Source organism: Dioscorea cayenensis, chromosome 13 (assembly GCF_009730915.1).
Source record: "Dioscorea cayenensis subsp. rotundata cultivar TDr96_F1 chromosome 13, TDr96_F1_v2_PseudoChromosome.rev07_lg8_w22 25.fasta, whole genome shotgun sequence".
NCBI classification, from domain to species: Eukaryota; Viridiplantae; Streptophyta; class Magnoliopsida; order Dioscoreales; family Dioscoreaceae; genus Dioscorea; species Dioscorea cayenensis.
The window spans coordinates 2550531-2563465 of NC_052483.1; the positions used below are offsets into that span (position 1 = coordinate 2550531).

The 12935-nt window shown below is 35.3% G+C and overlaps 3 protein-coding genes across 3 annotated transcripts; 2 read left to right on the forward strand and 1 right to left on the reverse strand.

Annotated features, from left to right (window-relative positions):
* The first annotated feature begins 1060 nt into the window (after positions 1-1060).
* On the forward strand, positions 1061-6764 carry LOC120274834 (NADH dehydrogenase [ubiquinone] iron-sulfur protein 4, mitochondrial). The gene is made up of 5 exons (XM_039281372.1): positions 1061-1254; positions 2496-2584; positions 3584-3713; positions 6012-6041; positions 6561-6764. Exons 1-5 carry the CDS (start codon positions 1087-1089, stop codon positions 6618-6620), a joined length of 477 nt encoding a protein of 158 aa, XP_039137306.1. The 5' UTR covers positions 1061-1086; the 3' UTR covers positions 6621-6764.
* A 51-nt stretch (positions 6765-6815) lies between these two features.
* On the reverse strand, positions 6816-8676 carry LOC120274832. Its single transcript, XM_039281371.1, has one exon. The coding sequence runs from the start codon at positions 7731-7733 to the stop codon at positions 6831-6833; it is 903 nt and encodes a 300-aa protein (XP_039137305.1). The 5' UTR covers positions 7734-8676; the 3' UTR covers positions 6816-6830.
* A 1692-nt stretch (positions 8677-10368) lies between these two features.
* Positions 10369-11498, forward strand: LOC120274580 (rhodopsin-like). The gene is made up of 3 exons (XM_039281125.1): positions 10369-10511; positions 10647-10854; positions 10925-11498. Exons 1-3 carry the CDS (start codon positions 10484-10486, stop codon positions 11016-11018), a joined length of 330 nt encoding a protein of 109 aa, XP_039137059.1. The 5' UTR covers positions 10369-10483; the 3' UTR covers positions 11019-11498.
* Positions 11499-12935: the final 1437 nt, after the last annotated feature.

Genomic DNA, 12935 nt, shown 5'->3' on the forward strand with positions numbered 1-12935 from the left:
GAGATTCTCACCGTATTACGAAAAAGCCGCAGAGGCGAAGTCGAACAAAATCAAATGAGGAGAAATGAGGAGAAGAACAAGATGTAATGCAACTTCTAGGCATTTGTCTCATCGAAACCAAGCAGAAGCCCTTGAAAAAGGTTGAACATGATGTGATTTGGCGCTTTTTCCCACCATATTCAAGGGGCAAAAATGGGATTTCACAACATTGACCCATTTGAAGTGAGCAGTAGGGGGTAAAAGGGAAGTTAAACACTACTGGAAGAAATTTGTCAGGGGTGTGTAAAAGTAGAAGGGGGTTTTTGGGAAGTTTTGAAAATTACGAGGGATGAACAGTAATTTTCCCTTATTTTAATATATGTATTTAATTTTTTTTATGTTAGCATATTATTCTTCATTTAAAATAATTATTTTGTTGGATTATTATTATTTTTTTTTTTTATGTTTTGTCTTTAGGCTTCAGCCTCTCCTATCATCAAGTCTTGATTCCGTTTTGCAAATAATAGAAAAGACAATAATGTGATGTGAAATTGAAAATGCAATTTTTTTTTAATCAAATAAATGAAAAGATTACCCTAATGATAAATAAATTTGAGGCATTGGTGATTCCCTAGAGAACCAAACCTTTTCGATAGAAAAAGAAGTGCTTTGAATATTAAAAATGTTGGTAAAATGCAACCAAATCATTATGCCAATTTGAGAGAAAACTAATAAATGGTTCACTGTTTCCTCAACTTCATGACAAAGTAAATAGGTAGTCGTTGAGATTCCAATACAACCATACTTCGCTAGATTGTCCATAGTCATGATATTTTTATTCCAAGCAAGCCAATTAAAAATTTTAATTTTGAGCTGCAAACTTATCGCCACTCTTGGATTAATCTCAGTAATTAATTCAAAGTTTTTCTTTCCAACTGAAATTAAGAATTACATAATTTCTGGGGGTGTAAAGAGAAATCTCAACAAGATCTTTTAAGTTGAACTCAACTAATTTTCCATAATTTTCAGGGGGCAAAGTGAAAGGACGCCAGAAAACAACCATCTATAAGCAAATCTCACACCGCTTCTCCACATCGAGGCCGAGAGATGGCTGCCCCTCTTCGACATCGAAGCTTTTCCATGGCTCGTCTTCGATCCCTCCGCCCTGATCTTGCCTCGTTGATGAGATCCTTCGCTTCCGATGCCCTCGTTGAACTGAAGCCCGGCGAGATCGGCATGGTCTCTGGCATCCCCCAAGAGCACCTTCGTCGCAAGGTAACCCTTGAATCACTAGATTTTTTTCAAATTTTTCGTTGTTTCTTCCCCAATTTTAGGTGAAATCTTTTGTAATTGATCGAGAATATCGTATTGATTAGGATTGAGTACCTGTTGAACCTATTAGATCTAAGATTTGAGGGCACGGAGTTTTTGTATTGTCAATTTACTTTCTTGGATTTTGAGTGTCAGCTTTGATTTTTGGAAATTGGGAATGCAATTGGATGTTTTATCTTTGTGATCGAACTTTTGATACTAGTTTAACAAGTAGTTTATGAGATTGTGGCATGCTGAGTTCTGGTGATTAAAAGACTGAATTTTGGATATTGATCATATTATTTTGATGGTTTTGGTTGCATATCATGCGTTGAGAAGATGGGAACGTGGTTTGATTGGACGAAGTTTTTCTAGGGCTTACTCAGGGCCATGATAGATGTGAAAGGGAATAGGACAAAAACGAATATTTCATTTCATGCAAAAGCCTATATCATTGGGCATTGCCTTAGTAACTGTATGAGTTGTCGTATCCCGAACACTAATAAGTATGGTGGTATGTGAAAAATACAATAGATTATGCTATTTAATGTGCTTCCCTTTTGAGTAACCAAGTTGTTCTCATTCCATGTCTGGATTCAACTTAATTAATGTTAATTATCAGGTTTCTTGCTCCCAGCATGTGCAAATATGACACCGCGATAAAAAAAAGCTTGTCCATAGCTTTTAGTTGCACAACCTGGTCTGAAACAAACTAGTGCACGATAATTGGTACTTTCTTTTTTACTTTTAAGAGTTGGTCATGTAGGACAGTAAGGGTTATCCAATGCAGTATGTGATATTGTAGAACTTCCTGTATAAATTTTGATTATGGCATCAATTGCACTGAGCTATAGGTTGTTCAAGTTCAATTGGTAGATTGATGCATATCTTCAATGTTTGCTCCACAGATGCAAACCTAATAGAATTTTGATTTCTTTGGTCTGTTGGGTATCACACTGTCATTTTTTATTTGTTCAATTCTCCCCTACCTTTATATCAAACACAGAAAGATACAGTATTAGTATTGAGTTATGCAGCAATTATCATCTTGTCCTTTTATCTTTTATGAACATTTATGCTGCTAAGGTTTGCTTTTCAAGTATCCTTTTATTTTTCTTTTATGCTATGATTACCATTACCAGTATTTCGCTATCCTTACTATAAAATTATTCCTTTTTCACCTCACTGTACATTCCATGAAGCAGGTGATGATTTATTCACCAGCTCGAACTGCAACTCAGCAAGGTTCTGGAAAAGTTGGAAGATGGAAAATCAATTTTATGTCAACACAGAAGTATGGTTGATGTATTTTACAATTTACTTTCTTTTTGCAGTATTAGGAAACAAGTGAAAACCCTGATAGTTTAATCTGCAATTGTACAGTTTGAGTTGGGTCTTTGATGTGCAACTGTTCATATATGCCTCTCTTTAAGAAAATTGCCATTAATGATAATCATGTATTCATGAATTTGTAGAATTTTTAAATGTGCGGCTTTTATTTATTTGTCTGTATCTTATTATAAATTTCTAATCTTTTCAGTCAACTATATATGAATTGATAAGCCAACTATTATAGTTATTCTGACAGTCGTTTTGGTCCAGTAACTTAATATTGCAGTTCTTCTAGTTACGGAAAATCTTTTATTATACCAGTATGTAACTAAAGCCTAGCCATTAATTAGCGTATGCATATATAGTGCCAGTTTCTTGTACAAGTGGCTCATACTTGATTCCCAAATCACCAAAAAGTTTCTTTCTTGCATGTTTATGCCCATATTATTTCTGAGGCAGCTCAGGCAGGTAGGTTCCATCCATGGAAACTTTGCAACGTTAAATTAAATAATGTCTGTAGAATATTTTCATTTACAGTGGTTTTTATGAGCTTTGTTCCCAATTAAACTGGTAACTTGCTTGAGAATGCTAGGATGGTGAACTTTGCGCATTTGAGCAAATTGAAATTAGATTTATGGTTCACTGAGCCTTTATTTAGTTCAGGGATTATGTTTTTCTTTTTCATGCATTGAACTGTGTACCATTGGTGTTGATTCTTCTGCATGCTGTTTTGAATTTTTTTTTTTAAATTAACTGTTACTTTTTTATAAATAGGCATGCATCCTCCTTGTCCGTAATCTTTGCCCATCATCTGATCTCCTCTCATGACGAAACAGCATAAGACTTGTCTACTTGTGCATCTTCTCAAATTCATAACTTAGATGTTATTGAAAAACAAAGTTTATGATGGTTTTAACATAGTTTTCTTAGTTATAACACAGTTTGAAATATTTTATTGTAGATGGGAGAATCCATTGATGGGCTGGACATCCACTGGGGATCCTTATGCTAATGTAGGGGATTCTGCACTTAGTTTTGACAGTGCAGAGGCTGCAGCAGCGTTTGCTGAAAAGCATGGATGGGATTTTGTGGTACACATGCATTTTTCTCTTTTTCTTTTTGATTAAGTATCTTTGTTATCTCTTTTTTTGCACCAAAAAAAAAAATAATTGTGCTTGTGCTTGTTCAAGGAAACCAGTCCATTTCTTTGCATGATACTAATGGAGGAATGCAGTTCGTTTACTGATACCTTTTCTATGGAAGGCCCTTTTTAATTGTAAATCCGGAAAACTATCAACCTATAGGGATTGGAAGAGTTGGCATTTTAGGTATATTTTCAAAGGTTTGCGAGGAAAAAATTTATTGAAAGGGAAGGATTTTTATCGAGTGGGCGGGAAAGCAGTTTGTTTGCTATTGTTGCTATATGGGTCCAAAAAGCCTTGGGATTTGAAGTGCTAGGTTATTTCTACATGGTCCATAGGAGATTTCTTAAGGGAAGCAAACATGACTGAAGAGAGCTCTTGGAATCAAATTCTTGAATTCACTAAACTTAGTAACATGGAATCAGAATGAGAGCAAAAGAGAGCTGTTTATATAGGAAACATAAGTGGATGCGGGAGTAGGAGCACAATTTAAAATGGAACCATTCCTCAAATTTATCAATTTCTACTTCTAAGAGTTTTAACTGACTGATCTGGTATTTTTATTTGTGATTATTATCACTTCTTAGAGTAGAAGATCTCTTATTAATGCCAAGTGAAAGTATCCAGCTTCATGAAGAAATAAGTTGCTTTGCTGAAATACTTATCGTTGCAAGTTTTTAGTAAGACACCTTTAATTTAACATCAGTATGCTTGCAATATTTGTCTTTAATGGAAAGCCTAATGGTATACCCTTTAATAGAATTTGTCATCCTGCCTGTGTCTTTATTTGGTCTTTACTTCATGCATAGATGATTAAAACCCTTGTTGGGTGCCTAGTTCCCTATTTTTGATAATAGTTTAGCAATAAACTATGAGTGATTTGTCCGTGTGCATGTGACAATTTCCAATGCGGTATATTATCTTTTCGCTAATCTACTTGACAAGTATTTGACTGTGCAACACAGAGGGAAGCTTAATGGCTTGCTGTATATAACTAATTTTATAGCATTGGTATACTTTCTTTTTATGATGATCAACAGTTTCACCTGCTGTCTAATTATTGATCTTTTAATTGATGATTTTTTTTTTTTGTGATAATTCAATTGCTGTTGAGATGCAACCTATTCCTTTTCTTTTTTCTGTCACTTTCCTTTAACAGTTGCTGTGAGGAAACAGACCCATATATAGCATTATACTTCTGCTTTTGATGAGACATATACAAATTTTGCTTTTGTGGTTAATTCCAATCTTATTTGTTCAACTCTTGATTGTGCTCAGCTAGCTACTTAGTACAGCCGTACAGGGCTAGGTTTAGTTTGAGTCTTATGTTAAAATGAGTCCACCAAAGTGATTTTACATTTATCTTCACATTCATGTTTTTCAAGGAGCAAGGCCTTATTCTTGTGAATAATACCCAAAGGTGATTAATATTAGGGAGAACATAATAAGGTATTCTCTTTTGCCCATGTTGCAGAATAGTCTTTGTTTTCAGCAATAGGCTAATATTTCCTTATAGGCATATTTTAGTTTATTTGCATGCCTAAGGAATAAGTGGAAAAGAGGAATGGGGGGGAATAAGGAGGAATGAATGACCGTTAGCATCTCAGTTTTATAATAGTTATTTGTAAAAATTGAGTAAATTCATTTTTCCTCTATTAAGGGGCTTTATTTTTGTTCATGGGAATAAAATGAGCTTGTCTTGAGAATAAGGCCCCATTCCTTTGATGTCAATCTGATTTTTTTCCTGTACCTAAATACTTATTTTTGGGATGGGAATATGGGTGAGATTTGAGAAAATAGAAGTTAGCAAAGTTTCTCGGCAAGGTAGGCAAATGACCTACTGTATATAAAAAACTTGAGTAACATATGAGTGATGAGCGCAAATTAGCATTAGGCACTTTGTATTTCTCACCATTCTGGTGCCTTAGAAACTAGAAATTAGTTTTTCATAGGTGTGCTTCTATATTTCTCACCATTCTGGTGCTTCAGAAGCTAGAAATTAGTATTGCAAAGGTGTGCTTCTTCCTGAAAAATATTTGGAGCAACTTTGTTGCAACCTTATCTGTTTTGACTCATGCTAGTTAAACTCTCAATTAGATTTAATTGTCAGCTGTCTTCTGATTGTTAAAGCTCTATTTTACAGGCATTGTCTATTTACTTTGGATGTAATTTTGGTTTATATGCAATAAGTAGGTTGGTCTTTCATACTGTTATTTGCCATTGACAGAAAGATATCTGTTTCTGCAGGTTAGGAAGCGTCACACTCCTGTTTTGAAGGTTAGCATCTATACTTCTATATCCAAAAACTGATTCACTCTCATTTTCTAAACTTGAAACTAATTCCACTGTGATTTCAAAAGCTATGCACCATGTGTTAATCAATTTTTCATGCTATTCCATGAAAGCAATTGTCTTAAGTTCAATTGCATGTTTGTTATAAAATCAATTGTCAACAATACATGCATTTCATTTGCTTTGGCTAAAATTGAAGGATTTCATAGATAGGTTGCCCTTGAATCAGTAGTTATGTTCACTCTACCTAAGAGAAATGGAATCTAGTTACACTAAAGGAAAATTAGGGAGAGAATTGAATGGTTTTCTTTCTGTAATCTATGTGGACCAATTGGCATTGCTTTTGTTTCTCTTGAGCCATTTCTCATTGCCAATGCCTGTATAGTTTGCATTCACTTCAAACACTAGCACCAACAAGATTGAAATTGTACATCCTCATTTTGATGATAATTCTATTGCTCCTCAAGACCCTCCATTCATGCATTCAGTACTCTTGTTTTGCAGGTGAAAGCTTATGCAGACAATTTCAAGTGGAAGGGCCCCCCAAAATCAGAAGAAAATTAGATCTGTCCATCCATTTTCAAGCATTTTTTTCTGCTCCCATGAAAACATCAAGTCTAAAAGTTGCTTAACATGTTCAATAAAATAAAAAGAACTTAATTTGTACCAGAAACATTACCATATACTATTCCATGATATCCGCATACCTACTACATACTCTCTATATATAGAATAGGTGAAATATAGAATAGTTGAAATCACAATGTTGCTCAATTAAGCTTCCATGTTGATCACAGTTCCCTGGTTGATGTGAAACCTCCACACAAAGCTGTAGTTCATGGATTCACAGCAAAGCTTCAGAACCTCACAAGGTACATTCCCAATAAACTTCTTTCCATTGTTCTGCCATTCAATGTTAACACTGCATGAAAACCCATTCTGTGGCAAGGACACATTCTCCGGGAGGCCCAAAGTGACCACCCCATTGATCCTCCTTGACCTCAGCCTCCTCCCCTGTCTAATCCCCATGGTGTCAAACCAGACGCACTCAGGCTGCTTAACCATCTCTTTATAAGCAGAGTTCATCAGCCTAGCTCTGTTCTTCTGGTCAGAGATGATTGCCGGAAAGTCATCCATCTCAATCCTCTCCTCAACATCCTCCGGTTTCATTGTCACAAGTGTCCTCATCGGTTTGAGTATCTCAATGATATTGCCGATGATACGGATGTGCGAGGTAATTGGCCTCAATGGTGTTGGTCTCACTGGCATTGGCACCATCACTTTAGGTTTCACCAATTCTGCTGGCAGTTGTCTTGGAGGAGGGCATGGTTGTATGTATTCTGTTGAATTACGCTGGCGCTTTAACAGGATAGGTGGGATGCTGGTGCTGCTCCGGCCCCTGCGAGTCCGGTATGGCCGGCTTCGCAGGTGGAGCTCTGCAATGATGGATCGCTGCCGTGGCGGTTCCATCAGCTCCGGCCTTGGTGCGATTGGCCGGAACCTAGCCATAATCGCATTGGTTCTGGCCACCTCGCCAGGCTCCTGCCTCTGCTGCATCCTCTCAGAGATTTGAAAGAGATTGATGGCAAATTCAATCAAAAGGGGATATGAAAGGGGGCTGTGAGGGAAGGAGGAGGTGCTGGCACCTGTGCTGTTGTTTGTGTACGTGTTGAGCATTTCATTGCATGGTTTGGCACGTGTGGCCAATAGTATTGAGAATGAGGGTGTTGAATAGAGTTGTGCCTCCGAACCTCCGCCTGCATTAAGGCTGACACTTAGTTCCCCCAGAGCCGTGTGATTGGGGTTCCTAAAAGCCTGTTTGATGACATGGCTAGGTGGGTCCCAGTGGGCCCAAGAGGGTACCCCCAATCAGAACATGCCACGTTGGAGTGGTTGGGGAAGAGAAAGGGCATGGGTTGCATGGAGTTCATGAGGGACAGATGGAAGGGAGTTCCTTAGTTTTGTCCCCAAGCAAAGGTCACGCGTCCTTGTGCAACGCTTGGGGGCGTTGATTGCCTATTGGATTAAATGGTCTTAAGGTCATACTTATCCAGATAAAGACAGAGAAAAAGAGTTCTAAAACAATGGGTGGTATTGTTCCTTCTTGGTTCAGTTACACAGCGCTAGACGGTGGGTATACACTTATCTTTTTTAAAAAAATTAAAAAAAAAAAAAAAGAAGTATATAGATAATTTTAGTAAAAGCTTTATAATATAAACATATAAATGCAATTTTTTTTGGGGTCATATGGATTTTGCATCAATAGGCTGAGGGATATATATCTCTAGAGAGAGGAAGGTAAAAGTGAAACAATGGTTTTGTTTGGGGACACAGATTGGCTGTGGTTGATTGAAGGTGGTTTTTGGTTGGAGAGGTTCAGAAAATTTGAGATTTCTATTTTTTCTCTATTTGAGTGGAGAGGTATCTATCTTTGGAAATACACATATAATATTTAAGTTTTTTCTTGAAATTAAAAAAAAACCTAAGGATTTCCAAATGATGATAAAACGTCGTCCCATAAGATGTTGTCAGGTATAGGTAACTATGGCAATGTATCAATTATGATGGCTTAATAATCTTTTAAAAATTTATTATGTATGACGGGTTAATATGAGGGGCAATTATGGCTCATCACATGCACCCAAAATGATATATTAATGATCACAACTCTATAATGGTAAATCCCTTTATCCAGCAGAGAGTATTGATATGGTGTATCTATGGTATATTTGCAGTAGTGCAACATAAGGGATTCGACTCTATATCACTCACCCATCATTCATAATAATTTGCACTGGACTATTTAGTAATTGTCTATGTGATCTTTCTTAATCTAATTATGATATAAAAATAAAATTTGTGTCTACCCATATATGTTTACTCATATCTAAGATTTGGATCTATATTAAAAAAAAACTTTGCAAAAAATAAACGTCTCAAGTAAAAAAAAATTATTTTTATATAAGTGGTTACAGAGGATTACGGATGTGTGTTGAAGACTTGAAGTTAATAAACTAACCTTGCAATTAGGTCAAGGGTTTGAGTACTATTTGTAATTTGTCCAAAATTTTTTTTTAAAAAAAGTTATTAATAAACTTATAAAATACAAAATAATAAATACATAATTTATTTTGCATGTCTAGATGTGTACTAAAAATAAATATTAAAAGTTACAATGAGAGAAATATTTGAATGGATCAATAACTAAAAGCAACTGGTTGGAAAAAGTAAAATTAAAAATTTAAGCAAGATTTGTACCAATGATTAGTGTAATGCTTGACTGAAACCCATTTTATATATTTCAAATATTTTAATTTATTACCATATGATATGACATATGACTAGATAAAAGTGTTTTTCAAGGGGGAAAACCTTTAAAGTCTAAGCTTAAATCAAGAGAAAATAATGTTAAATTTAGGGGAAAAACTTTATTCTTTCATTCTAATAGATGAAATTAATTTTAAAAGCACCTTATTATTTTTTAATCAATCACATTAATTCGAATGAGAAACATTAAAAAGATAGAATTTAATTATTTTATTTATATTTCATATCTTTGGAATTTATTAGAGTTAAAAAAATGTTAGGTACTATTTAATAATTTACAAAATATATATATATAAAAAAAATATCCATTTGTTGTGAAAGATCTAAACAGGTAAATTTGAAAAAAAAAAAATTAATGCCGCACAAAATTTCTAATGTAAGTAAAAAGGAATAGAGAAGAGTTGAGCTCCAAAATGTGACAAAATAAAAAAAGCAACAATGGAGCATTATATTGGGTAAATTTTTTACTAGGTCACTAAACTTTAACTCATTTTCACTTTGATCACCGAACTTCAATTTACATCAATTTGGTCACTCAACTTTAATTTGATTTCACTGAGCAATAAATCAAGGATTTCAATCCCCAATCGATTACATAACTGTCTAAAAATCCGAGTCAGTTCCTCATCATAACATATTATTAAGTCAATTGAAGGTGTCCATGTCATCCAAAAAAGCCACATCATTCATTTGGGGGTTGAAATCCCTTGATTTATTATCCAATGAAATCAAATTAAAATTAAGTGATCAAATTGATATGAAATTGAAGTTAGATAATCAAAGTGAAAATGAACCAAAATTTAGTAACTTACTAAAAAATTTACTCCGGATTACTCAATATAAAATTTATTAATATATTTTATTAATTTTTTATCAGTTATTACTTATTATTAATATTATAATAATAATAAAAAAAATTTGGACGTTGTATCTCAAGGGCTATAAATAAGGAGTCCATGTGATGTGAGAGTCGATCGTCCTCTCCCTTCCAAAAGCTCTCTATCCTCCATCGATCTCCTCTCCACTCGTTGCCCTTCCTTCTCTTCCCCCCTTCTTTCTCCCTCTCTTTCGCAGCAGCAGCAGCAGCAGCAGCAGCAGCAATGAGCTACACACCGCCGCCGCCTCAAGGTACTGCTTCTATCGTCTCCACTCATCTCAATTCCTAGGGTTTCGTTTGGATTTATTAGGGTTTCATTCGATTTTGAATTTGGATCTTGAATTGATCTGGAAATTGTATGTGATGATCTGATCGGTGATCATTAGGGTATCCATCCAAGGACGGTCATCCACCTCCCGGCTATGCTCAGGGCTATTCGGCCCAGGGGTATCCTCCGTCAGGATATCCTCCTCCGAGTTATGGGCCGCCTCCCGGGTACCCTCCACAAGGGTATGCCCCTTACCCTCCGCCGCAGTACGTTCAAGCGCCGCCTCCTCAACGGCCGACCACCGGCTCTTCCTTCTGCGAAGGATGGTACTCTCTCTCTCGATCTCGATCTCGATCTCTCGATCTCTCTCTTTTCAGTGGTTTTTTTCATATCTAGGGTTTTGCCGGATTCCGGCGATGGATCGGATTCGGGTCGTTGGCCCAATCGGGATCCGTTAAGAATGGATCGGGTTTGGATTGGGTTGGTATAGGGGAACTGGAATGGGAGTTAAGGATCCGAATCCATTAAGAGGCTGGTTTTTCGGATCAGGAAATGATTAGATTCGGGTCGTTTAACGGATCTGAACCCGTTAGTAAAGGATTGGGTTGATGTCGATGGAGAGTAATTGAAAACTCGGAGTCAAGGATCCGATAGAAGTTCGGTTCTTCGGATTCAGAATCCTGATATCGATAAAGGATCCGAATCCGCTAAGAGTATGGTTCTTTGGATTCGGATCCGGATCTTTAGACGGATCCGAGCGCTTAAAAGGATGCGATAGAGCGAACTTGGCGCATTTTCCACCGTTCACTCTTGTGAAAAGGTCGGTCTTCACTTTTGAGCCGTTGGGTCAACAACATCCCCGTGAGCTGTCACTATTATTATTATTAATTTATTATTAGAGTAAATGATATGAACGTCCGGGTCTACTGCTTCCTAAATACCCATTAAACCCCCTAAACTTTAAAAAATATATATATATCTCAGCCTTTTTCTTATTTTTAAAATTACAATTATACCCTTATGTTTTTTTATTTGTATTTGTTCATTTGTTGATGAAGTTCCCGGGACCAAACAAACTAGCTCAATCACTAGGAATTTGCATGAAACTAGCACAAGCCTGTCTAATCCCTACGCTAGGAAACCCTGCAAAAACTTATGAGAGTTTAGGCAAGGGCAGAGCTAGGGGTGGGCAAATGTGGGGCATAGCCCTCTGATTCCATTCTTTTACACATATATTAATATAATATATATATATATACACTGACACACACATAGAACCAAAGAGATGAGAGATATTACTCCACAAAGATGTATATATAATATATTATATTCGACTATGTCATATTATCAAATAATATTTATTATATAAATAAAATTATTAGATATGGTTTAAGAAGTTGAGAGAAGTCACAGCTCTAATTTTTTAAAAATTATATTTTTTTAATATATATATATATATATATATATTGTTTGATCCTATTTTTTTTTATAAATTTAAATGTATGTAATATAAAATTATTATTTGACCTCTCATAATTATGTTTTTCACTTTCCTTCCTAAAAATAAATCCTACTTCTACCCCTAAGTTTAGGCAAGCTCATTAGTGAAAAAAAAAAAGATAAAGGAGAAAGTAGAAAAGGGAAGGGTAGAAATGTGTTTTTAAAAAATTAATTAGTTTTTAAAAAACTTGAATTATCACGGACTTATACGGTAGTTAATTCTTGTCAAAGCCCTTAGTAGTCATGTTAAACTTTCCAGAGTCCTACGAGTCATTTCCCCTTATTATTATTATTACTGAATTGTTTTGTTATGGTAGTTATTTGCTCAGATGTTTCTGAAAATACCTTTTATTTTCAAGATACATAAAAGGTCTTCTTTTACATGACTAGTCTTCTTCTTCTTCTTGTTATATATAAATATAAATGTTATTTCATGGCCTATACACATAATTGCTTTGCCTGCATCGCTGGTTACTTTGTCATGTTAGGTTTCCTGTTCTGTATCAGCTGCAAGCTACTTTTTTAACCAAAATAGGAGTTACTAAACATCTACATTGAATAAAATATGACTTAGGCCCTGTTTGGATGAATAGTAATTTTTTCTGTAGGAATTTTATTCCATAGGATTCAAAAATGATTTCTATGGAATTTACTACAGGAAAAATTCCTATGGAAACAGTGTTTGGATGTGCGCAGGAATTTTTCCATAGGAATTTTTAATTTTGAAATTGAAACTAGCCAAGATCAAAATTTTACAAACAACCAAGATCAAAATTTTAATGTTAGCATATCTTTAAACATCTCAAGTAGAAGCATGTCAAATGCAAATACATTGACAACAATCAAAGCAAGAACTCGGCAATACTAACAAATCAAACAAGATAAGCACAAGGGAAAAACAGTGGCA